The 27,120-nt window shown below is 51.5% G+C and overlaps 1 protein-coding gene across 1 annotated transcript in view; it reads right to left on the bottom strand.

Annotated features, from left to right (window-relative positions):
* The window catches only part of arfgef3 (ARFGEF family member 3), a 178,175-nt gene that overhangs the window by 72,220 nt on the left and 78,835 nt on the right, over nucleotides 1–27,120 (bottom strand). Inside the window, 7 exon segments of the mRNA XM_038816316.1 lie at nucleotides 5,784–6,715; nucleotides 11,902–12,014; nucleotides 13,527–13,851; nucleotides 16,073–16,177; nucleotides 19,377–19,461; nucleotides 23,435–23,477; nucleotides 25,810–25,932. Of these exon segments, the coding sequence (XP_038672244.1) occupies nucleotides 5,784–6,715; nucleotides 11,902–12,014; nucleotides 13,527–13,851; nucleotides 16,073–16,177; nucleotides 19,377–19,461; nucleotides 23,435–23,477; nucleotides 25,810–25,932 (1,726 nt within the window).

Raw genomic sequence — 27,120 nt, 5'->3', positions numbered from 1 at the left:
AGCATATGGAGGGGGCTTCATGCAAGGGCACTAGTCTGGGGGCATTGGTAACTGCGCCTCTGCCGTTCCCGCCGGCACGGTACTCCACCACTCCCGTGGTGGTGGCGGCCCTGAGAGTCTGGGGGCAATGGAGGAGACATGTGGGGGCAGAGGGCGAATCGGTCTGGTCCCCAGTCTGTAATAATCACCGGTTAGCCCCGGGAAGTATGGATGGGGGTTTCTGGATATGGCGGAGAGCAGGGATTGAGAGGGTGGGGGATATGTTTATAGAGGGGAGCTCTCCGAGTATGAGGGCGCTGGAGCAGTTTGGGTTGGCAAGGGGAAACAAATTCAGGTATCTGCAGGTACGGGACTTCCTACGTAAACAGGTGTCAACCTTCCCGCTCCTACCGCTAAGGGGGATTCAGGACAGGGTAGTTTCTAGAGGGTGGGTAGGAGAAGGGAGCGTCTCGGACATCTATAAGGAGCGTATGGGGTCAGAGGAGACGCAGACCGAGGAGCTGAAGTGCAAGTGGGAGGAGGAGTTGGGAGGAGAGATAGAGGATGGTCTATGGGCGGACGCGTTAAGTAGAGTCAACTCGTCCGCAACATGTGCCAGGCTCAGCCTGATACAATTTAAGGTCGTTCATCGGGCCCACGTGACAGTGGCCCGGATGAGCAGATTCTTTGGGGTGGAAGACAGGTGTGCAAAATGTGCGGGAGGACCAGCGAACCATGTCCACATGCTCAGGACATGTCCGAAGCTTAGAGGATTCTGGCAGGGGTTTGCGGACGTCATGTCCACGGTGTTAAAGACAAGGGTGGCAATGAGTCCAGAGGTGTCGATTTTCGGGTGACCCGGGAATCCAGAAGGAGAAAGAGGCAGACGTTCTGGCCTTTGCTTCCCTGGTAGCCCGGAGACGGATACTATTAGCTTGGAGGGACTCAAAGCCCCCGAAGTCGGAGACCTGGTTATCGGACATGGCTAGCTTTCTCTGTTTGGAGAAAATCAAGTTTGCCTTGAGAGGGTGACTGTTAGGGTTCACCCGGAGGTGGCAACCGTTCGTCGACTTCTTCGCGGAAAATTAATCGTTAGCAGAAAATGGGTGGGGTTAGTTTAGCTTAGAGTAAGGGGTTAATAAAGGTGGGACCTGTCAGGAAGCGAGACGGCTTTTGCACTATGTTTATAGCTTTAGTAATATTGTTTATTTTGTTGTTAAAATACCAAAAATACCTCCATAAAATGTTTATTAAAAAAAAGATATTACTAGGGTAAAGAAATCATGGGAATTTAAGTCCATCTTCTTGTGCTTGTATTGAGATCTTTCCAACATTTTTGTCTGGTGTAATATAGGTCATTTTTCTTGTTTAATATATATTTTATTCTTTGTGTTAAAAGTTCATTCGCAGACTTCTGTGAATTTGCTCAGTAACTTTCCTCTGCAGTTTCTAAAAAGTTAGGATCTATTAAGTCAGGTTTCACTCTGGGATCTGACTTGTCCATTAGCTGGGATCGTAACAAATGTAGGAAACACAGCAACCAATTTGTGCACAGCAAGCTCTCACAAACGGCAATAGGATAATGACCAGATAAGTGCTTTAGTGATGTTGGCTGAGGGATAAATATTGACCAGGGCACTGTGGAAAAACACCCCTGCTCATCTCTGAAAGAGTGCCGCGAGATTTGTATATCTATCTGAGACGACAGACAGGACCTTGATTTAATATCTCATCCACAAGACAGCATCGCCAATTGTGCAGCACTCCCTCAGTGCTGCACACACAATGTTAACTGGAATCATGAATCCAAGTCTCTGAAGTAAAACTTAGACTGATGATCATTTCGCTCAGAGCCGAGAATTTCACCAACTGTCATAGAAGACAGAGGGTAGGAGTGGAAGGGTGCGTTTCTGATTGGAGGGCTGTGACTAGTGGTGTTCCGCAGGGATCAGTGCTGTTCGTAGTATATATAAATGATTTGGAGGAAAATGTAACTGGTCTGATTAGTAAGTTTGCGGTAAGTTTGCGGAGGACGCAAAGGTTGGTGGAATTGCGGATAGCGATGAGGGCTGTCAGAGGATACAGCAGGATTTAGATCGTTTGGAGACTTGGGCGGAGAGGTGGCAGATGGAGTTTAATTCAGACAAATATGAGGTAATGTACGTTGAAAGGTCTAATACAGATGGGAAATGTACAGTAAATTATAGAACCCTTAAGAGTATTGACAGGCACGGTGGAGAAGGTAGTCAAGAAGGCATACAGCATGCTTGCCTTCATCAGCTGGGGCACTGAGTATAAGAATTGACAAGTCATGCTGCAGCATGGCGGCACGGTGGCACAGTGTTTAGCACTGCTGGCTCACAGCTCTAGGGACTCGGTTCAATTCAGGCTGACGGTCTGTGTGGAGTTTGCGTTTTCTCCGGGTGCTCTGGTTTCCTCCCACAGTCCAAAGATGCGCAGGTTAGGTGAATTGGCCATTCTAAATTGCTCCTTATGTCAAAAAGGTTAGGTGGGGTTACTGGGTTAGGGGAATATGGAGAGAGTGTGGACTTAACAAGGGTCCTCTTTTCAGGGGCCGGTGCAGACTCGATGGGTTGAATGGCCTCCTTCTGCACTGTAAATTCTATGATTCCATGATGGTGGTGCAGTGTTAGCTATGAGGAGAGGTTGTATAAGCTCAGTTTGTTCCCTCTGGAACGACGGAGGCTGAGGGGCGACCTGATAGAAGTCTACAAAATTATGAGGGGCATGGGCAGAGTGGATAGTCAGAAGAACAAGAACAAAGAAAAGTACAGCACAGGAACAGGCCCTTCGGCCCTCCAAGCCTGTGCCGACCATGCTGCCCATCTAAACTAAAATCTTCCACACTTCCTAGGTCCGTATCCCTCTATTCCCATCCTATTCATGTATTTGTCAAGATGCCCCTTAAATGTCACTATCGTCCCTGCCTCCACTACCTCCTCCGGCAGCGAGTTCCAGGCACCCACTACCCTCGTACATCGACACGAAACCTTGCCCCTCGCATCTTAAACCTATCCCCCCCAGTAATTGACCCCTCTACCCTGGGGAAAAGCCAGTGACTATCCACTCTGTCTATGCCCCTCATAATTTTGCAGACCTCTACCAGATCGGCCCTCAACCGCCGTCGTTTCTGTGAGAACAAACCGAGTTTATTAAACCGCTCCTCATAGCTAATGCCCTCAATACCAGTCAACATCCTGGTAAATCTCTTCTGCACCCTCTCTAAAGCCTCCACATCCTTCTGGTAGTGTGGCGACCAGAATTGAACACTATACTCCAAGTGTGGCCTAATTAAGGTTCTATACAGCTGCAACATGACTTGCCAATTCTTATACTCAATGCCCCGGCCAATGACTTGTCTACCTTCTCCACCTGTGTTGCCGCTTTCAGTGACCTGTGGACCTGTACACCTAGATCTCTCTGACTTTCAATACTTTTTAGAGTTCTACCATTCACTGTATATTCCCTATCTGCATTAGACCTTCCAAAATGCATTACCTCACATTTGTCCGAATTAAACTCCATCGGCCATCTCTCCGCCCAAGTCTCCAAACAATCTAAATCCTGCTGTATCCTCTTACAGTCCTCATAACTTTCCACAATTCCACTAACCTTTGTGTCGTCTGCAAACGTACTAATTAGACCAGTTACATTTTCCTCCAAATCATTTATATATACTACGAACAGCAAAGGTCCCAGCATTGTTCCCTGTGGAACACCCCTAGTCACAGCCCTCCAATTTGAAAAGCACCCTTCCATTGCTACTCTCTGCCTTCTATGACCTAGCCAGTTCTGAATCCACCTTGCCAGCTCACCCCTGATCCCGTGTGACTTCACCTTTTGTACCAGTCTACCATGGAGGACCTTGTCAAAGGCCTTACTGAAGTCCATATAGACAACATCCACTGCCCTACCTGCATCAATCATCTTTGTGACCTCTTCTAAAAACTCTATCAAGTTAATGAGACATGACCTCCCATTCACAAAACCATGCTGCCTCTCACTAATACGTCCATTTGCTTCCAAATGGGAGTAGATCCTGTCTCGAAGAATTCTCTCCAGTAATTTCCCTACCACTGACGTAAGGCTCACCGGCCTGTAGTTCCCTGGATTATCCTTGCTACCCTTCTTAAACAAAGGAACAACATTGGCTATTCTCCAGTCCTCCGGGACATCACCTGAAGACAGTGAGGATCCAAAGATTTTTGTCAAGGCCTCAGCAATTTCCTCTCTAGCCTCCTTCTGTATTCTGGGGTAGATCCCATCAGGCCCTGGGGACTTATCTACCTTAATATTTTTCAAGACGCCCAACACCTCGTCTTTTTGGATCTCAATGTGACCCAGGCTATCTACACACCCCTCTGCAGACTCAACATCCACCAATTCCTTCTCTTTGGTGAATACTGATGCAAAGTATTCATTTAGTACCTTGCTCATTTCCTCTGGCTCCACACATAGATTCCCTTGCCTATCCTTCAGTGGGCCAACCCTTTCCCTGGCTACCATCTTGTTTTTTATGTACGTGTAAAAAGCCTGGGGATTTTCCTTAACAATAAGCTTTTTCCCAGGGTGGAAGAGTCAATTACTAGGGGGCATAGTCAATTACTAGCGGAAAAGTTTAGAGGAGATGGGCGAAGTTTTTTACACAGAGGGTAGTGGGTGCCTGGAACCCGCTGCCAGAAGGGGTGATGGGAGCAGGTACGATAGTGACGTTTAAGGGGCGACTTGACAAATACATGAATAGGATGGGAATAGAGGGATACAGACTCCGGATTTTAGTTTAGACGGGCAGCATGGTCGATGCAGGCTTGGAGGGCCGAAGGGCCAGTTCCTGTGCTGTACTTTTCTTTGACTAATCAACCTACGTCTTGTCTAAGTGATAGAGATAATTTGAAGTAATATGCATAGTTTGTAGACCTAATAGAGAAGGTTTGAGACTATCTTTTTATTCTGCACATAGGCGCAAGAAGGACTAAGTAATGAACTGGCCATTTATCTTTGAAGCTGTCCCTAACATGACTCTGTTAAAACATCCAAATTAATGCACTGGTATGGCTATTCGGCCCCTTTTGTCTGTACTAAAAGAGAAAAACTTGCATTTATAGCGTGCCTTTTATTACCTCAGAATGCCTCAAAGCACATTATAGTCAATTAAGTGCTTATGAAGTATAATCACTGTTGTAGGAGACACAGCTGTCAATTTTACACAGCCAACTCCACCAGTGTCCTAGTCACCCAATAATCAGTTGAAGAGATATTGGTTGAGGGATGAGTATAAACCAGGACACTGGGGAAACACTCCTCAGATCTTTGACAAAATAGCTCCAAGGTAATCTTGAGGGGGAACTCAAATTCCCGCTGTTTCTTTCCCCCAGCCACATCTTTACATCAAGACACATAAACCAGTGAGGAATTGCCACGAGCTCGACCTGAATCTGAAAGAGATGGAGCCTTGATTCAACCTCTCATTTGAAAGATGGCGCCTTCGACAGTGCAGCACGCCCTCGGTACTGCACAGGGGTGTCATCCTAAATTACCCACTCAAATCACCAGAGTGGAATTTGAACCCATGACCTACTACCGTCAAAGTATTTGCGTTATTGACTGAGCCATACATGAGAGACTAGTGTGGAAGATTGGAGCTATCGACTGTAATTCCAGCATTTTCCTGATTTTGTTTTCCAAAGACAGCTCAGAAGTTGAGTTTATTCCAAATGGCGCCATTTCACTGTTGGGCATTGAATCTTTGAAGTGTTTGGGGATGGGAGAGGGGAAATCTTTACCTGACTGTAGACCCGAACAGAATGTCGAGGCAAAGCTCTGGATGGAAGAATCTACCTCCTCTGGGTTCTGGAGAGACAGGAGGCGAGGGAGCAGAGTAACGAGCGACTGGACGAAGATTCGGGCACTGTGCTGGTCAGCCTCCTGATTCTTCAGGACCTTCAAGGTCAGGGTGGCTCCGTGCAGTGACCTGTGACCCAGGCAATCCCTGGGCGTCTGCTCTTCGTCCGCCAGGGAGCAGTTATCGGAGCCGATCTCCGAGACGTCCGACCTCCCTGAGTCCTTTTCGGCTGCCATCGAATACTGGTCGCAGGAGTCAAACTCAGTCCTGGAAATGTCCTGCTCATCGATGCTGAAATTACTTTCGCTATACCGGGATCCGGGTGGCTTATTAGTCCTGGGGTCGACCGATAAGAAGTTTGCCAAATCTGGGTAAGTGTTGATGTTGTTTCGGTGAATTCCTTCCACCTGTTCCCCCTGCTCCAGTCCCAGCCCTGGTATCTTACTCAGTGCCTCATTAATATCGAGGACCGTGGAATACTCCAAGTGGTTCCTCAGGAGCTGGGGGTTCTCCTCCGGGGTGGTTTGGCCCATGCCCTCCTCCAGAGTGGTACGGCCGGTGTCCGTGGTGACGCTGATGCTGATGTCGGGGCTCTTCTCGTTGCTCGCCTCCCAGTGAGCCTGCTCGGCCGACAGGATGCGCCTCTGCCACCTGAAGTCGGCCTCGCTGATCTCCATGGACTCCCGCGTGGACTCGGTGCCGCCCTTCAGCTCCTCCGCATGCTTCAGCAGGTGACGCACTTGCTCCTCGTTCAGCCCCTTCCCTTGGCTCAGCTCGTCCAGGGCACCGAGCAAGGTACAGACACAGGACACTGAGGCGTAACAGGCCTCAATCCCTCCTTTAATGCAGGCCTCAGTCATTCCATCCATGATGCTGCAGAGAAAGAAAAATAAAATCAATAGTCTCTTGATAGAGTTTGAGTGTTGCTGAAAAAAAAGACATGCTGTAGAAGTTTTTCATCTTGCACTCAACAGGACAGAATGCAAGAATGCCAAATTTCAATGCAGCAGCAAATGAAAATCGCTTATTGTCACTTCAATGAAGTTACTGTGAAAAGCCCCTAGTCGCCACATTCCGGCACCTGTCCGGGGAGGCTGGTACGGGAATCGAACCATGCTGCTAGCCTGCTTGGTCTGCTTTAAAAGCCAGCGATTTAGCCGAGTGAGCTAAACCAGCCCCGCATATACCGCATGGGAAGTGGGTACATGTTGGTTGGCTAGTTGATAAAATCATTGCCATGGAGAATGCACCAGGCAACTATTGTCCTGCATGCTTTTAATTCAAATAAAGCCCTGGACATGTTCCTTTTGCTTGCAAAGGACAGGTCTCTTCATATGAATATATAGCAAGTATAAGTGAGCCACATTGTTCTCAACACACCCAGGATTGTTCATTGAGTGCTGTCCAATCACAGAATCAGATCTAATGTTAGACATTATGTTCTGCGTGTTACATGTGAGCGATAGTCTGATCGGGCGTCAAGCTTGCAGAGTGAATAAATGGCTCAAGCCCTATTTACCAACCGGCACCCTACCCTCGAGCAGTATAAATTGTTGCTCCCTTTGAAATTTGGCATTCTTGTGACTATCTTCAACATGACGTAAAGCTCCAACTGCAGGTCTCTTTTTCAGCGAAAATATATCTCCGACCTCATCCAATCAGCTTTCCCTTCAAGACCTTTGCTTATTCAAAGGGGGGACATTTTGCGTGGGGACCAGAATGAACCACAAACTTAGAGACAAAAGAGACACAACGGCTTTGTGGCTGAGGAAAGATGGTTTCGGGAACAAAGAAATCTGGACCAGGTGACGCAGGTTTAAGTAATACCGGGGGGGGGGGGGGGGGGGGGGGGGGGGGGGGGGGGGGGGGGGAAGGGGGGGTAAATCTGCGGGAGAACATTTTTAGGCAGTGAGCGGTGATGACCTGGGACTCACGAGGGAGGTGGATGAGGAGGCGAGGCGTGATTTCAGAAGGAAATTGGATGGGCGCATGAGGGAAATTCAGGGACTATAGGGACAGAGCGGGGGAATGGGACAGATCAGACTGCAATACGGAGAGTTAACATGAACACAAGGGGCGAAAAGGGCTGCTTACGAGCTGTAATGGCTTTAGAGTACTGCTTATGTGCTGTAATGGCTTTAGACTACAGCAGGCATTGTCAAACTCAGGGGCACGACCTTCGGGAGGGTCGCGGAGCCATCCGTCGTGGCGCTACCAATCGCGCAAATCCGGGCGCAGCAGCCGGCTTTTAATAATACCGTCTGCGAGCAGCCTTCAAAATGGCCAGGAACAGATTTTAAAAATTTGGCCGCACTGCGCATGCGTGCCCGATCATTGGTGTGTATGCGCAACACTATGTCCATGTGAACCGATGATCGGGCACGCGTGCGCAGTGCGGCCACATTTTTTTTCATATGGTCGCAGCCTTTTTTTTTCACGTTCGGGGGGCCAAAGGGACCCAAAATCATTTCCTCCATTTTTGTCAGCAACAAATAAGGTAAGAGAAAATGGTGGGTCGCGCATGTCGGCCAACGTGGTCCGCTAAGGTGGACCACGAAGGTCGGCCGGCGTGGGTCGCGAAAGTCGGCCGGCGTGGGTCGCGAAGGTCGGCCGGCGTGGGTCGCGAAGGTCGGCCGGCGTGGGTCGCGAAGGTCGGCCGGCGTGGGTCGCGATGGTCGGCCGGCGTGGGTCGCGAAGGTCGGCCGGCGTGGGTCGCGAAGGTCGGCCGGCGTGGGTCGCGAAGGTCGGCCGGCGTGGGTCGCGAAGGTCGGCCGGCGTGGGTCGCGAAGGTCGGCCGGCGTGGGTCGCGGAGGTCGGCCGGTGTGGTTGCGAAGGTCGGCCGGTGAGGGTTGCGAAGGTCGGCCGGCGTGGGTCGCGGAGGTCGGCCGGCGTGGGTCGCGGAGGTCGGCCGGTGTGGTTGCGAAGGTCGGCCGGTGAGGGTCGCAATGGTCGGCCGGTGTGGTTCGCGAAGGACGGCCAGCGTGGTTCGCAAAGGTCGACCGGCGTGGGTCGCGAAGGTCAGCCGGTTGGTAAAAGTGGGTCCCCGGAAAAAAAGTTTGAAAAACACTGCTCTACAGAGCTAGAATCTAGGAACCGTGCAGGACCAGAGAGAGTGAGGGATTCAAGCTCAAATTTCACTAAAACTAGCCGGGCAATAATAATTTGAAAACCGATGGAATGTTAGAGGAAGCCGGTGAGGTGCTGTGTTCGGGCTGGGCCTGAAGCTCTGGGTTCATGTCCCAACAGGAACTTGATGGCCAAGGAAGGGTACGCTCATAAGGTGGCCTCCCAAAACACCCGAGGGCAGGTGGTTAGGGCAGGAGAGTTTCCTGGTCAGCCACACTGCCAAAGGCAAAGGCAAATCACTGCAGGGGTGGCACGGTAGCGAGCACTGCTGCCTCACGGCACCAAGGTCCCGGGTTCAATCCCGGCCCTGAGACACTGTCCATGTGGAGGTTGCACATTCTCCCCGTGTCTGCGTGGGTTTCACCCCCAGAACCCAAAGATGTGCAGAGTAGGTGCATTGGCCACGCTAAATTGCCCCTTCATTATACAAAAAAATAAAAATCGGGTACTCTAAATTTATTTTTAAAAATAAAATTGTCAAGCGTAATGATGGACCTATCGAGTGGATGTCCATGGTCACCAACGTCCCCTTGGGGCTCGGTGCCTGAAGGGGGAGGGGAATGTTGGTTTTGATCTCGAGTGAGCTGCTGTGCCAAAATTAAAGTTATATTCATAGAATGAGAGAATTTAGGGCAGGACTGTCTCAGCCCGGGGCCGGGCCGGAGAATCCCCGCGACCGGCGAGAATCGTGGCACGCCGCCCTGACGCGGGTGTGGTTGGCACGGCGCCGGTCGGGGGCCGCTCTACGCGGCCGGCCCACCGATTCTCGGCCCGGAATGGGCAGAGCGGCCGTCGTGAAAATGCCGAGTCCCGCTGGCGCCGTCCACACCTGCTCTCGGCCGGCGGGACCTCGGTGTGTAAGAGTCGGGGGGGGGGGGGGGCATGTTGGAGGGGAAGGGGGTCCAACCCCAGGGGGGCCTCCGATGTGACCTGGCCCGCGATCGGGACCCACCGATCGGTGGGCCGGCCTCTCTGGCTGGGGGTCTGCTTCCCTACGTGCCGGCCCCTATAGTCCTGCGCCATGTTGCATCGGGATCGTCACGTTGAAGGAAGTCACTGCGCATGCGCGCGTTGGCGTCGCCGCCAATGCACATGCGAGGATCCCGCGTTGCCCAGTTTGCGCCGGGATCGGCAGCTGCAGCGACGTGAACCGCTCCAGTGCCGTGCTGGCCCCCTTTGGGGCCATAATTCGGCGTCGGTCGGCCCGTACACAGCGTTTACGACGGCGTCGACACTCTGCCGCGGGGTTAGAGAATCCCGCCCTGACAGTGCAGAAGGAGGCCATTCAGCCCATCACGTCTGCACTGGCCGTTGTAAAGAGCACCACTCTTAAGCCCACACCTCCACCCTATCCCCTGTAACCCGGTAACCCCACCCCACCTTTTTGGACACTAAGGGCAAGTTAGCATGGCCAATCCATCTAACCTGCACATCTTTAGACTGTGGGAGGAAACCGGAGCACCCGGAGGTTTGACCAGTTTGACAGGTATAAAGTTCTGGTTCGACACAATTTAAGAGCACTGTGTCCTGCTGTGGGCGTCGTTCCTCTGGCAGCACAGCAGCACTGATCCACTGGAATGATAAAAGGGCTCAATTCTGAGGGGTGATATTAAATGATGAAAGAAGCTGACAGGGTCGACGGAGCAAAACCATCCCCTCGAGTGGGGAAGCCCAGAATAAACGATAAGACTCAGGTGGGTCTTTAAAACAATTGATGACAGTTTGTCACGGTCACCATAATAGAGACCAGCTTTCTATTGCATGGTGAGCTCCCCAGAGGCCGAGGCTAATGCTCTGGGGTCACGGGTTCAAATCCCAACACGGCAGCTGGTAGAACTTAAATTCAATCCATACAAATTTGGAATAACCATGACAACTATCTTCGATTGTCGTGAAAAACCCATCTGGTTTTCCGATGTCCTTTAGGAAAGGAAATCTGCCGCCCGTACCCGGTCTGGCCTACTCTAGATTCAGAACAATGTGGGTGACTCTTAACTGCCTTCTGAAATGGCCGAGTCAGCCGCTCAGTCCAAGGGCAATTAGGGAAGGGTAATAAATGCCGGTCTTGCCGGAGTCGCCCTCATCCCACTGGAAGAAGGAACAAAGAAAACTAATGAACTGAAATTCCATGAGCTGCCAGGGTGGGATTCGATCCCTGGTCTCCAGCACATTAACCTGGTTGTTCTTCAGATTGCTCGTTACTGCACCATCCTCTGAGTTAAAGCGTGATGCCAGGAAGCTTTCCTCACGTAAAGGGGGAGTTGAAATCTGGAACTCTGGGCAGGATTCTCCAAACCGGACACTAAGTGCCGACGTCGGAGTGAAAACCGGATTGTTTCACTCCGGCGTCGGAGGCTGCTCCTCACCCCCTATTCTCCCATCCCCGGGGGGCGAGGAGCGGGTGCCAATCCGCGCATGCGTGATTGCCGTCCTCCCCGCGGGCGTCCCGCAAGAAATGTTGGAGTGATCTATCGGGGCAGCGGAGGAAAGGAGTGCATCTTTCAGAGAGGCCAGCCCGCCAATTGGTGGGCACCGATCGCGGGCCAGACCCCTTTTGAGCGCCCCCCCCGGTGCTCGATCCCCCCCCCCCGGACAGGCCGCCCCCACTGCGTTCGCACGGCCTGCAGCGACCAGGTGTGGTTGGCGCCGGCGTGAACACGTCGTACTGGGCAGGCCGCTCGGCCCATCCGGATTCTCCGAACGACCAGCCGTAAATCTCAGCGCGCCGATTTTGGGGTGGGGGGGGGGGGGGATTGTACCCTCTATTCCCGGAAATGATGTCAAGGTTGGGGGCTAATTGACAGTTTCCAAACTGAGATAGAATCTTGCGAGGAAAAGCTTATCAAGGATCGGAAACCGGAGCAGATGGCGCTAACATGGATAGAAATATCAGTGATGAGATACAAGATGGATGCATCGAGCACGTGACTTACATTTTGTGAAGATCCAGGTGAGACTTTCTTTTCTGACTGGATCTCCTTCTTGTTTCCCCTTCATAGACTGTGGGCCCAGCGAGATCATACAGACGCTGAGGGCTGCTCAGGATCTGTGCAGATAGATTGGAGTCATTGTTAGTGTGATTAAAGGCATGGCCACCAACTCGTTGTTAGGGTCATCTCCCCTCTACATCTGTAGGCCAGGGGCTCAACTCTCCCCTTCCAGAATGTCTGCAGCATAAAATCAAAGGTTAAACACTCCCAGCCCCAGCACTGAGCGAGTGCTGCACTGTCAGAGGGTCAGTACTGAGGGAGTGCTGCACTGTCAGAGGGTCAGTACTGAGGGAGCGCTGCACTGTCAGAGGGTCAGTACTGAGGGAGTGCTGCACTGTCAGAGGGTCAGTACTGAGGGAATGCCTCACTGTCAGAGGGTCAGTACTGAGGGAGTGCTGCTCTGTCACACTCACACTCCATGTCACACTCCTGTAGTGATGTGCATATCTGTATGTATATAAGGGGTTAATGTACAAAAGTAACAGCTAAGTAATCACTAGATGGCAGCACTAGAGAGGGGTACAAAAGACAGACTAAAGCCGAGTCCCCGCCTCTTAGTAAGCAGAGGTAGAGAGAGATAACTCACAGTGCAGGTGCTGTTAATTATAGTTAATATATATTTAATCTTGTTTATTTAATCTCCAGTTGTTGAAGAGAGAACAAACGCACAGTTTATTTGTTAACGTTACTCAATAAATAATTTGCTTTAACTGGAAACTTCGAGTGTTAATGAACATCGAGTACAGCATCATCTTGGTAAGAAGCAAACGAGTAACATATTTACACAAGGTAATATAACAACTCCCACTCCCTGTCACAGTTCCTCTGTCACATTCCCTGTCACAGTTCCTCGGTCACACTTCCTGTTTCAATTCCTGTCACAGTTCCTCTGTCACACTTTCGGTCACACTTCCTGTTTCAATTCCGGTCACACTTCCACTGTCACAGTTCCTCTGTCACACTTCCGGTCACACTTCCTGTTTCAATTCCGGTCACACTTCCTCTGTCACACTTCCGGTCACACTTTCGGTCACACTTCCTGTTTCAACTCCGGTCACACTTCCACTGTCACAGTTCCTCTGTCACACTTCCTGTTTCAATTCCTGTCACACTTCAGGTCACACTCCCACTCCCTGTCACACTCCATGTTACATTTTGTCTGTCATTTCATCTGTCACAATTTATTAATAACAAATCTTTTGTCTATAAACATCCGATGCTAGAAGCCCCAGCAAGGAACTAGCCAGCAGATTTGCTGGATTTGTTTATAATGCATTTTGGGGATTTTAGCAAGGGTGGGATTTATGGTCAGTTTGCGACAACTGAGTGGCTCACTAGGTCACTTCAGAGGGTAATTAACTGAGTGGCTCACTAGGTCACTTCAGAGGGTAATTAACTGAGTGGCTCACTAGGTCACTTCAGAGGGTAATTAACTGAGTGGCTCACTAGGTCACTTCAGAGGGTAATTAAGTGACAACCATTTTGGTTCAGGACTGCAGTCCCCACCAACTCTGGTGCAGATGGGGGTGAAGAGCAGCAACGTCCCTTCCTCGAACGCCAGGTCTTACCTCTTTCATGATCTTGATAGCTTCCACCCGATGTTGCGGTGGTGGATACAGCAAAAGGCGATGGTAGAGGGACTGCAGAACCGGCCTCAGTGACTCCAGACAGCCGACCAGCCGCACCAGCTCCGCCGCTATGTAATAAATGGTGCGCGCCACCGGTCCGATTAGTGCGGGCGCCGTGGACGAGCAGCCGGATCCGCGGCCATGATCGGAGACCCCAGACAGGGCGGCCTCGCTCTCCATCATCGAGGCCACGTGACCTGATGAGATGGTCTTGTCGTGGATGGGGTTGCCCAGGATGACGATGAGGGCTGGACAGAGCTGCTTCCTAAAGTAACGAGAACAGGAGAGGCATGGGCAACAACAACAACTCGCATTTATATAGCATTTTCAATGGCGTATCGTGGCCAAGATACTTCAGAAGAGCACTACATGATCACACCTGACACTGGGCCACGTTCAAACAGGTGACCGAACCTGGCCGATGAAAGAGGTGGGTTGGAGTACGTTCAAGAGGTTTAGGGAGAGATTGCCAAGAACTTGGGATCTAGCTAACAACAACTTGTATTTGGATAGCACCTTTAACATAATATAAAGCAATGAAGAAGCACTCCCTCTATGGGCAGCATGGTAGCACAGTGGTTAGCACTGTTGCTTCATAGCGTCAGGGTCTCAGATTCAATTCCCGGCTTGGGTCACTGTCTGTGTGGAATCTGCACGTTCTCCCCGCATCTGCGTGGGTTTCCTCCGGGTGCTCCGGTTTCCTCCCACAAGTCCCGAAAGACGTGCTGTTAGGTGAATTGGACATTCTGAATTCTCCCTCCGTGTACCCGAACAGGCGCCGGAATGTGGCGACTAGGAGCTTTTCACAGTAACTTAATTGCAGTGTTAATGTAAGCCTACTTGTGACACTTAATAAATATTATTATTATTGGCAATGGAAAACTCTAGGCTTCGATCTCAGACTGAGCGAAGAAGATTGTTGTGGAAAGAATTCGGAACTCCTCGATAATGAATGCTACACCGCAGGCAGGGCCGGCTGCCAACACTGGTTGGATCTGGAGCTTTGATCAAGCACTCTGTCCAATCACAGGTGTTCTCCTCTACTTTGTTCACAGGAGTATAATTGTGCTGGAGATTAAGCTTCAATTCTTGCTGAAAAGAAAGACAGGTCGCTGAAGTTTTTCATCTTGCACTCATCAGGACAAACGTAGGAATGCCACATTCCAGGCGATCACAATCTCTTTGTTTGTTTGTAATTGGCAGAGAATTGGCTCGACTGCTCAACGCCCACACAACCCAAATCAAAACGTCTACTGTTAGATGCGATTCCGCAATTGGGCAGCACTTGAACAATCCTGAGTGCGCCAATGGCTACACTAACAGCCAATTCAAGATAATCATTTTCATCTTGCATTTGACTTGATGAGTGCAAGATGAAAAGCTTCAGCATCCTGTCTCCCGTTACAGCAAGATTCAAGTTCTTCAAGGACCACCATCGTCAATTCCTGGTGATTCCAGGATGATCCGAGAGAATTAGCAACCCTTGGTGGAGCTGTAGTAACTGGTGAATAATTGACTTTCGGGAGCAGCACCTTCTGGTCGCAAGATCTACTTGAACCCGCTCAAAGTCATGCAGCATGATCCTAGTGAGTGGTCATTCCCACCGTTGCTGCCCCCTGCTGGGCAGCGTCGGTAGGGGAGCCGGTTTCGCTAATTTGGCTAGACAGCTGGTTCATAACGCAGAGTGAGGCCAGCAGGGTTCAATTCCCGTACTGGATGAGGTCACTCATGAAGGCTCACCCCCCCTTCTCAACCTTGCCCCTCGCCTGAGGTGTGGTGATCCTCAGGTTAAATCCCCACCAGTCAGCTCTCCCCCCTCAAAGGGGAAAGCAGCCTATTGTCGTCTGGGACTATGGCGAATTTACCTTTTCCCATCGGTAAATCCGACCTCCTGTTGCGGTACGTGGGCAGGCATGAGCAGGGGAGGTTTATTCTTGTGCTGAATTCACCAACCTTAGCCCCAGTGCCAGCGTTTGGATCTGACCTCAGGGTCGCCACAGGAAGGATCGGGTGGACTGTGTTCAAAGACGAAGGTCAGAATTCTCCGACTGTTCACTGGCAGCGGGAGTCTCTGATCCCCCCGGCAGCGCACCCCTTCCCGTCGGTCTCCCGGCAGCTTGGGGTATCTTCAATGGGCAATCCCATTGACAATGGCGCGAACGGAGAATCTCGCCACCAGCGAATGTCACGCCACCTCCCACCACTGGGAGACACGCGGCTGGGAGGCCAGAGAGTCGTGGCCGTATGGTTTGTCAAACACAATCTGAGCCATCAGTTGGCACTGACACTTTCCAGCCCTGCCCCCAGTACCATTTCAGTCAGTGCTTCCTGCAGCCTGCAACAGAACCACAAAACCAGCCACAGAAAATCACTGCCAAGGCAAGCCGATAGTCACTTGACAGAGATCTGCCCGCCCAGGGACTGGTGCCCAGCACGACACAGATTCAAATGAAGGAGACAGCAAATCGACCAACGCCGCCACTCACCACAGGAGATCTGTGAAGCCTTTATGACGATGCATGACAGGAGAGGAGCTGTTGAGCACGGAGAGGATACACTCCAGGTACAGGAGCTGTAACTGCTGGTTATTACTGAAAACAAGAGGTCAGAGTTAGAATGGAGCCCGCACAAATTCAACCAGAAATTCCCACTCATCCCGCGGATAAAGCGGCAATAGGTTCATGACAGAACAACCAGCGGTCAGCGTGATGATAGGTAGACTATCATCTCTATATAATATGAGTAGTTCATCGTCATCTGCATGTGTATGTTATAGGTTTTACTGTTGTAGTTCTAGCATCCGACCAGCAGATGGAGCGAGTATGCAGTCCCAGAACCTGGATGCACCACGTGTTCCTTCAGAAGATGTTTGGAAGGAGTTGACAGCAGTTGCATATTAGAATAGGTCTTTCGTATCTTAGTGTAAGTTAGCGTTAACATTTATTTCCAACTGTATTCATCTTCGACATTTTAGTTATTCGTTAGTGTAGTGTTAGTAATAAATAACTTTGTTCATAAAACTAAGTCTAATGTTCTTTGTCAACATGGCAACATCGAGATTCCACATCAGCCCAATCAAAGAACATTACAGTCAGGTCAAAGGTCAAAGTGCAGCAGTGTTTAAATTTAGGGGCTTATTGCTCACGGGCTGGGGTAACCTGCTCGACGATTACATACAGCAACCAGAATACTGGCGCAGATCACTGATTAAACTGAACAATACTGCAGTGCAATGCATATTCAAAGTGCATCAGTGTTCAGTCCAGGCTGTAAACCCACCCAGCTCTGAGAGGATTGCAAGAGTTTGTGGGCATGGCTGGCTGGGCCAGCATTTATTGCCTATCCCTAACTGCCCTCCATTCCAGAGCCAACCACATTGCTGTGGGTCTGGAGTCACATGCAGGCCAGACCGGGTAAGGACGGCAGATTTCCTTCCCTAAAGGACATTAGTGAACCGGATGGGTTTTTACAACAATCGACAATGGTTTCATGATCACCATTACCAGCCTCCCCGAACAGGCGCCGGAATGCGGCGACTAGGGGCTTTTCACAGTAACTTCATTTGAAGCCTACTCGTGACAATATGCGATTTTCATTTCATTTCATTAGACTTTCGATTTAATTCAAATTTGACCGTCTGCTATGTTGGGATTTGAACCCGGGACCCTGGATCTTGCTCCTGGGTCTCTGGATTTGAGTGGACAATACCGCTAAACCCCTGCTTATGTGTGTCTTTGCAATCAGAGCAATGCGACAAGCTGTGAACTAGCGCGTAACCACATTTACTCAAAATACAACAACATCCCTAAAGCGATGGAAGGGGCCATCAACAGTGCTATCCAGCGGCACTTACTCAGCAATAGCCTTTTTACTGATGCTCAGTTTGGGCTCTGCCAGGGTCATTCAGCTCCTGACCTCGTTACAGCCTTGGTGCAAACATGGATAAAACAATTAAATTGCAGAGGCGAGGTTTGAGTGACGACTACCCTTAACGTCGAGGTACCATTTGACCGAGTGTGGCCTTCAAGGAGCCCCAACTAAATTGAAGTCAATGGGAATCAGGGAGAAAACTCTCCGTTGGTTGGAGTCATAACTGACACAAAATAGATGATTGTGGTTGTTGGAGATCAATCATCTCAACTCCAGGACACCACTGCAGGAGTTCCTCAGGGTCGTGTCCGAGGCCCAGCCATCTTCAGCTGCTTCATTAATGACCTCCCCTCCACGTAAGGTCAGAAGTGGAGATGTTTCTTGATGATTGCATGTTCAGCACCATTCTTCAGCTGCTGAAGCAATCCGTGTCCAAATGGAGTAAGACCTGGACAATGTTCCGGTTAGAGCTGATAGGTAGAAAGTAACATTTGCAGCACACATGTGCCAGGCAATGATTATCTCTAACAAGAAAGAATATAACTATCGCCCCTTGACATTCAATGTCATTACCATCGCTGAATCCCCCACAATCAACATCCTGGGGGTTACCATTGATCAGAAACTGAACTGGACCGTGGCTACAACAGCAGGTCAGAGGTTGGGTAGTCAGCAATGAATAGCTTACCCCTGGCTCCCAAACCTTATTCACTATCTACAGGGCACAAGTCAGGAGTGTAATGGAAAAGTCTCCAGTTGCCTGGATGAGTGCAGCTCCAACAACACTCAGGAAGCTCGACACCATCCAAGACAAAGCAGCCCCTCCACCACCTTAAACATCTCCCTCCACCACCGACGCACAGTGGCAGCCGTGTGTGCCATCTACAAGATGCACTGCAGCAACTCACCAAGGGGCCTTAGACAACACCTTCCAAACTCACAGCCTCTACCACCTAGAAGGACAAGGACAGCAGGCGCATGGGGACAGCACCACATGTAAATTCTCCTGAAAGTCACACATTATCCTGATACGGGAATTTAAAAAAAAAAAAAAATCACCCTTCCTAACAGCACTATGGGTGTACCTACACCACAGGGAAACGGTCAATGCTTTGTGGTGACGTTCCACTTTAAACGTAGACGTTTTCAGTGGTGGGAACAGCTTCCTCTTGCGGGAGATTCTAGAACTAGGGGTCACCATTTAAAAATAAGGGTTGTTCAGTTAAGGCAGAGAGGAGGGGAAATGTTCTTTCTCAGACGGTTGAGTGTCCTCTGGAACTCTCTTCCTCAAAAGGCAGTGGAATCAGAATCTTTGAATATTTTTAAGGTAGAACTAGACAGATTCCTGATTAACAGGGGGGTGAAAGGTTATCAGGGTCAGCAGGAGGTTACAGTCTGATCAGCCATGATCTTATTGAACGGCTAAGCAGGCTCGAGGGGCTGAGTGGCCTATCCCTGCTCCTATTTCGTACATTCGTATGTTTGTATACTTTAGCACAATTGTACTCTCCATGGAGACTCAAGGGATGTTGCATTATACACCAGGTTAATTTGCTGGGCTGGTTCGCCATGACAACCATGATTACCAAAGCAGTCGGTTTTGGGTGCAGGCAGAACCTGGTCAAATGATAGAAGCACAGAATGGTTACAGCACAGAAGGGGGCCATTCGGCCCATCGTATCCACGCTGGGTCTGTGAAAGGGCAACTCAGCCAGTCCCACTCCCCGCTGTCGTTAGAACGATGGCGACATTGTCCACCCGGCCCTTCCCACAATCCTACTTGGTCCCGTTAGGTCAGGTACCTTTCCTGTACAGGCAGGAGCCACACCATCCCGGACAGTTCTGCCTTGGATTCTAGTCAATGCTGAAATATCTGAGTGTGGGTGGCGACTGAGCAACGTTCCGTCAGGGTCCACTTACTTCACCACTCTTTGCAGCTTCTCGTAAAGGACGGCGAGCACCGAGACCACGTCCTCACACAGAGATTCCACGGAGATCGAGGAGCCTGGCACAAAGGAGTGCAACACAAGAGATTCAACAATGATTCAAACACTTCACACAACTCGGCAAAGTACTGGAAACCTGGCAGTGACTTCAGAGTCGTAACAGGAGAAAAGATGGGAGTGAGGACAACTTGGCAGGAAGGCCTCTGAAACCTAGGAATATTGGGATAGGTTGGTCAGAATATGGTCGAATAAAGAGCGCATAACCACCCATTGTTGTCATGGCGATGTCAGTAAGGCCCCATGGTGGGCACCTGGAAACCCCCCCCTCCCAGAGGAGACGAGCACGGATTCCACGTTTTAGAACCTGGATTGTGCCTGGGGAGGGCATTTTGATAGATGGCCCAATACTAGGGGAGGTACCAGTGGAGACAAACTGATTGGTGAATTAAACTGCACTCGGGCACGGTGGCACAGTGGTTAGCACTGCTGCCTCACAGCCCCAGGGATCCGGGTTCAATTCCGGTCTTGGGTGACTGACTGTGCGGAGTCTGCACTTTCTCCCCGTGTGTGCGTGGGTTCCCTCCGGGTGCTCCGGTTTCCTCCCACAGTCCAAAGATGTGCAGGTTAGGTGGGTTGGCCATGCTAAATTGCCCCTTAGCGTCCAAAAGGTAGGCGGGGTTACTGGGTTACGGGGATAAGGTGGAGGCGTGAGCTTAAGTAGGGTGCTCTTTCCAAGGGCTGGTGCAGACTCGATGGGCCGAATGGCCTCCTTCTGCACTGTAAATTCTGTGGTTCTAACTGGAAGAAAAATCAGAGGGGCAGGTCGATGCCAGAAATTGTTTTTAACGAGTACAGTAACTTTCAAAAGGAAATTGGATAAATGCTTGAAGAGGTGTGACCCTCAGGGATAGAGGGAAAGGGTGGAGCGGGAGTCATAGACTCATTATGGTGCAGGAGGCCAATCGGCCCATCCAATCCGTACCAGCTATCTGTCCAGCAATCCAGCCCGACCTATTCTCTGCAAGTTTATTCCCCTCCAGTCCTCCACTCAATTTCCTTTAAAAACAATTGATTGTCTCTACTTCGAACATCCTCGTGGGCAGTGAATCCCAGGTCAGCCCACACACCGTGTAAACAATCCCCAAATCCCCCTGCAACCCTTGTCCAAAATCTTGGATCAGTGTCTCCTATTCCTTGTACCATCTGCCAACGGGAACATAGAACATAGAACAGAACAGCACAGTACAGGCCCTTCAGCCCACAATGTTGTGCCAACCATTTATCCTAATCTATGATCAACCTAACCTACACTCCTTCAATTTACTGCTGTCCATGTGCCAGTCTAAGAGTCGTTTAAAATGTCCCAAATGACTCTGACTCCACCACCTCTGCTGGCAGTGCATTCCACACACCCACCACTCTCTGTGTAAAAACCCTGGGTGTAATTCTCCCATTGGGAGACTAAGTGCCGACGCCGGAGTGAAAACCGGAGTGTTTCACTCCGGCGTCGGAGGCTGCTCCCAGCCCCCTATTCTCCCACCCCCGGGGGGCTAGGAGCGGCGCCGCGTCATTTACGCACGCCGGGCTTTAGCGCTGGGTAAAAGCGCCACCGCGTAAATGACGTCACACGCGCATGCGCAGTTTGGCCGGTGCCAACCCACGCATGCGCGGTTGCCGTCCTCCCCGCAAGAAGATGTCGGATGGATCGTGCGGGGCGGCGGAGGAAAGGAGGTTCTCCTTCAGAGAGGCCGGCCCGCCGATCGGTGGGCACCGATCGCGGGCCAGACCCCTTTTGAGGCCCCTCCGATGCAAGAACCACCCTCCCCTTCCCACAGCAGGCCGCCCCCCCAGCTTTCCCGCGCTGTTCCCGCCGGCAGCGACCAGGTGTGGACGGCGCCGGCGGGAACCTGTCGTGTTGGGCAAGCCGCTCGGCCCATCCGGGCCGGAGAATCGCCACTCGCCCGTTACAAACGGCGAGCAGCGATTCTCCCAGCGGCCTGCCGTGAATCTCGGCGCGCGGTTTGGGGGGGGGGGGGGGGGGGAATCGCGTGCGGGGGCCGGGGCGGCGTGGTGGGACTCGCTCGGCGCCCCGCCGATTCTCCCATCCAGTGTGGGGGGGGGAGAATTCCGCCCCCTACCTCTGACATCTCCCCTATACCTTCCTCCAATCACCTTAAAATGATGTCACCTCATGACAGCCATTGCCACCCTGGGGAAAAGTCTCTGGCTATCCACTCTATCCATGCCTCTCATCACCTTGTTACACCTCTATCAAGTCACCTCTCTGCCTTCTTCGCTCCAGTGAGAAAAGCCCGAGCTCCCTCAACCTTTCTTCATAAGACATGCCCTCCAGTCCAGGCAGCATCCTGGTAAATCTCCTCTGCAGTCTCTCCAAAGTATCCACATCCTTCCTATAATGAGGCAACCAGAACTGGACACAATATTCCAAGTGTGGTCTAACTAGGGTTTTTACAAAGCTGCAGCAAAACCTTATGGCTCTGAAACTCAATCCCCCTGTTAATGAAAGCCAACACACCATACGCCTTCTTAACAACCCTATCAACCTGGGTGGCAAATTTGAGGGATCTACGTGGACCCCAAGATCCTTCTGTTCCTCCACACTTCCTGCCTTTAACCCTGTATTCAGCATTCAAATTCAACCTTCCAAAACAAATCACTTCACATCTGCCATTTCTCAGCCCAGCTCTGCATCCTGTCAATGTCCTGTTGTAACCTGCAACAACCCTCAACACTATCTACAACGTCCCCAACCTTCGTGTGATCGGCAAACTTACTAACCCACCCTTCCACTTCCAAGTCATTTATAAAAACCACAAGAGCAGAGTTCCCAGAACGGGGGCGGCATTCTCCCCTACCCGGCGTGACGGAGGGTCCCGGAGTAGGGGAGTGGCGCCAACCACTCAGGGGTCGGGCCTCCCCAAAAGGTGAATTCTCCCCACCTTTAGGGGCCAGCCCCGCGCCGGAGCGGTTGGCACCAGAAGACTGGCGCAAAAAACCGGCGCCCCCGGCAGCGGGGCTGGCCGAAAGACTTTTGCCGACCGCGCATGCGCCGGCAGTGACATCAGCGGCAGCTGGCTGCTGATGTCACTGGCCGGCGCATGCGCGATGTGGGGTTCTCTTCCGCTTCCCGCCATGGCGGAGGCCGTGGCGGCGCGGAAGGAGAAAAGTGCAGCCAGGGCACTGGCCCGCAGTCTGAGCGGGGGGCCCCGATCGTGGGCCAGGCTACCGTGGGGGCACCCCCCCCGGGGTTCGATCACCCCCCCGCCCCCCCCCAGGACCCCGGGGGCCTGCTCGCACACGCTGAGCCCCGCCGTTCCAGAGGTGGTTTAAACCTCGGCGGCGGGAGAGGCCTCCCAGCGGTGGGACTTCGGCCCATCCGGGCCGGAGAATCGCCGCAGGGGCCTCTCCGATCGCGCGGCGAGATTCCTGCCCCGCCACTTCCCGGGTGGCGGAGATCTCTGCCACGGCGGGGGCGGATTTTAGGGCGCCCCCAGTGCGATTCTCCGACCCTGCTGTGGGTCGGAGAATTTCGCCCCAGATCCCTGCGGGACAACCACTGGTCACCGACCTCCAGGCGGAATACTTTCCATCCACTACCACTCGCTGTCTTCTTTCGGCCAGCCAATTCTGTATCCAGACAGCCAAATGTCCCTGTAGCCCATGCCCCCCCCCCCCCCAACTTTCTGAATGAGCCTACCATGGGGAACTTTATCAAATGCCTTACTGAAATCCATATACAACCACATCCACTGGAAACGCTTGTATCCAAACCAGTCCCGATCTTGTCCAGGTCTCTCCTCAATCTCCTTTGCTCCATTGGCAAAAGCTAGCACAGGCACAGCGGACCGAATGGGCTCCTCCTTGCTGAATGATTCTATACGTAAACTTGGTGACACCTGTAACCTTCAAATAAATTCCAAGGATCTCCCACCAGGCGTTACAAAGAAGTGAGGAGGCAGGACCAAACCATTCGGGCCCATCGATGCGGTGTTGGTTTAGTTTAGTTTTTACCTTTGTTGTGATGATCCTCCTGCAATGGGCGACCATCCTCACTCTGTCAAGGGAAAGAAGATATGCTTAGGGCGATCAGCTCTCACCATCACCATGTGCAGCCATCCATGAAACACGTAATTATAATTCACAACAGAGCTATGGACAAATAAATAAAAGTAGGGGGAGCGTGCAATAATTTAAGAATTGCACAATTACAAAATATACTGGACCCCTTACCCAGTTTCCCAAGATCCAAAGAACCCGAAGCCTAGCTACATTACGAAGCTGGTGCCCTAGGTAGCAATTTGAATACAATCTTTCTATTCTTTATTTTCCATATTTATTTTAAGTTGTATAAGTACACGCCAGACCCATGACCCTAAATCTGTCAGATCCCCTAACCCACGTCCGATCCCGAGCTTCCCGGATAAGGGGTCCGGTACCTGTATTACATATGCAGATTCCTGAATTTACAGAATAGAAATGAAAGGTTTGCCGCATTCTGCATTTTGTTTTCAAGGTCCACAGGCCATGTGCTGTCAAGCTGAGCTACTCACGGTCTCCATCATTTACACCCTGTTTGTGAGTTTTGTAAAGTAGGGGATTGGGCAGTCTCGTTCCCCATTCTTCCTAATGACTATTACTCTCCCCAACAGTGGGTGTTTAGGTGGGGGGGGGGGGGGGGGGGGGGGGGGGGGGGGGGGGGGGGGGGGGGGGGGGGGGGGGGGGGGGGGGTGCATGAAATTCCAGGGAGGGGGGATACTCCCTGGATTCCCCCACCACCCCCTCCCCCCTCCGATCACCCAGGGATTTAACACCGCGACGGGCAGAGTCTCAGATGGGAAGGGAGGCAGGACTAAACCATTCGGCCCATCAATGCTGTGTTGGCTCCAATTGAGGCCCTTAAGTGGTCAATTAATGGTCCCTTAAAGGCCGTTTCCCAGCAGGCCTCAATTGTTAGGATGGATTTCAGGTGGGGCATTTTTTGGGGGGGGGGGGGGCACCTCACCTCACCTCACCTCACCTCACCTCACCTCACCTCCATCAGAAGCCCCCTTCTGACTGGGGGAGCTCTCCCTTTCAGGACCTCCAAACTTTTCGCCTCCCTCCGGCCTCTTGATCACTCCCCTTGTGACAACCCCCCCCCCTTCCCCCCCCTTCCCCCCCCCTTCCCCCCGCCCTGAGACCCCTGACACTTACCTTGACCTGCGGCTCCGGCCCTTCGACCCGGACAGGTTGGTGCAGTTCCTCTCCTGTCCACAGCAGCAGCAGCAGGGACTGAGAGCTACTGGCCAATCAGATTGGCTGGCAGCACCCGAAGGCGGGACTCCTCCTGAGTGAGGGAATAGGAGACATACCTGCAGCCATCAACGCCCTTCGAAGTGTAAATTGGCTGCGGGGCAGTCGGAATCAGCAGGGATGTGTTCTCCACCTGCAGGAGACAGGGCCCCGCCATCCAGAAAACTCAGGCCGAATTAGTGTCTTTCTCCTTAATCTCATTATTTGCTTCCAGTGGTCGTGCAAGAGTTAGCGGCAATGAAAGGTGTGACCCAAGATTCTAACCAATGTTTCCATTGCACCCGGACAGGAGTCCTTTCCAACTCGCTGAAATATTAGCCCTTTCCCAGTTACAGTCTCTTCCCGCTTTGGATTTTCCTTATCCATTTCCATCACTTGCCCTGAACCTAACGATATTTAAAACATCCATTTCCCAAATGCTCTCTCACCCGTACCAGCACCTGCACTTACTTCCTCCCTAGAGAGGATTGGGAAGGAACCAAGAGGAATTGAGATGGGCAGTAACCTGGGTTCCCCCGGTTAATTTCAGGGGTGGGGATGGAGTAGGTGGAGATCCCTCCAATTCTCTGGGAATTCTGTGCAGCTTCTATCCATGTTCCGGCGGAGAATCAGGAAGTATCCTTGCTAAAATTCACCTTCCAAGACTCAATCTTCGCTCACTGGACACACTGAATGTTGCAACAACAAAGCAGGCTTTCCCCAACTAAACTTACGCACACATTCCTTAGAATCATAGGATGATAGAGCACAGGAGGGGCCATTCAGCCCATTGTGCCTCTTCCAGCTCCTTTAAGAAGTGCTATCAGTTAATTCCAATCCTCAAAATCTGCAAGAGTCTTTCTCAGAGCATTTAACACTTTAGCACTATCTCACTGTGACTCAAACGCCACCTCTTCCATTTGTCCCGAGTCATAATGGCTGCCTTGTCGGCTAAGATCAGGGTCATGTCTTTTACATCTTTCCCTCTACTCTGTTTTTTTTTGTTGCGCAGTTGGGCTCAGATCCATCCGGGAAAGCCAACCTGAACCGGGCGAGACGGCGAGCGGCTGGCGACAGGGGGGGGGGGCCTCTGGTTGTTGACCGCGATGCCTCACCTCGCTCTCCTGCTTGAGACGCAGCTGCTGAGCCAGGTCACTCAACATCTGGCTGAGGGTAGCCCGCACGGCCGTGTTGATACTGCGTTGGTGACAGCTGGCGATGTAAGTCTCGATGCAAACCTGGGTCAGAACAGCAAGGGGAAAGGTGGTGAGATGGCGGTACAAGTCAACAGTCAATGTCCTCACAGTGGCATGTGGGGGGGGGGGGGGGGGGGGGGGGGGGGGGGGGAGGGCTGAAGTTGGAGGCTGGGAGTTGGTCTTTGACTGTCGACCCTGAGGGTTTCTGCAGTTCTTCCATTCGAGTTAGGGGCGGAGCAGGAATTTCAACACTGTAAATCTATATATTTGTCACTGTTTGTTTCACATGTGAGATTAGGATTTAGTGAATGCAGCCACTGTTGGGATACGGGACTGCAGCTAATGTGTGGCACAGAAGGATCCCACAAGCAGCATTGAGGGACGTGTCCAGATAAAAGATGGGCCCCACGTGGCGATTTCCATTTTCGACTAGCGTGGGTTTCCGCCACATGGATAGAGGCAAAGTTGACTCCTGCCCCTCGTTGACGCTCAAAGACTTGCATTGATGTAGTGCCTTTCATGACCACCAGATTGCTCAAGGCACTTTACAGCCAATGGAGTTCTCTTGAACTGCAGTCACTTGTTGTTGTTCAGGAAACACAGCAGCCAATTGGAGGCGATATTCAGTGACTTGGCCTCCACAGCTTTCTGTGGGAGAGAATTCCACAAGTTCACCACCCCCCTAGTGAAGAAATTTCTCCTCATCTCAGTCCTAAATGGCCAGCCTCCTATCCTGACACCGTGACCCCTGTTCTGCCCCCCCCCTCCCCCCAGCCAAAGGAAACAACATGCCTCCATCCAGTCAGTCCAGCCCCCTCAGAACTTCATATGTTTTAATGAGTCTCTCATTCTTCAGAATTCCAGTGAATATAGGCCCAGTTGGCCCAATTCCCCTCGCACAACAACCCTGCCATCCCGGGAATCAGTCTGGTGAACCTTGGCCGCGCTCCCTCTGTGGTAAGTATATCCTATCATAGATTCTAGATTGTTCCCTGGGATGAAGGGTTGTCCGATGGTGAGAAGATGAGTAAATTGGGCCGAAGTCCTCTGGAGTTTAGAAGAAGGAGAGGCGATCTCAATGAATGACCCAAGATTCTGAGGGGGTTTGATAGGGGTGATAGGAGTGGACACTGAGAGATTGTTTTCCGCTGGGGGGGGGGGGGGGGGAATCTACACACCGGGGATAAGGGGGGGGGGGATCATTTTGGACTGAGATGAGGAGACAAAGGG

The sequence above is a fragment of the Scyliorhinus canicula genome, chromosome 1 (assembly GCF_902713615.1).
Source record: "Scyliorhinus canicula chromosome 1, sScyCan1.1, whole genome shotgun sequence".
Classification (NCBI taxonomy): domain Eukaryota; kingdom Metazoa; phylum Chordata; class Chondrichthyes; order Carcharhiniformes; family Scyliorhinidae; genus Scyliorhinus; species Scyliorhinus canicula.
The sequence above is the reverse complement of the archived record's forward strand: the minus strand, read 5'-3'. Positions and strand labels throughout refer to the sequence as shown.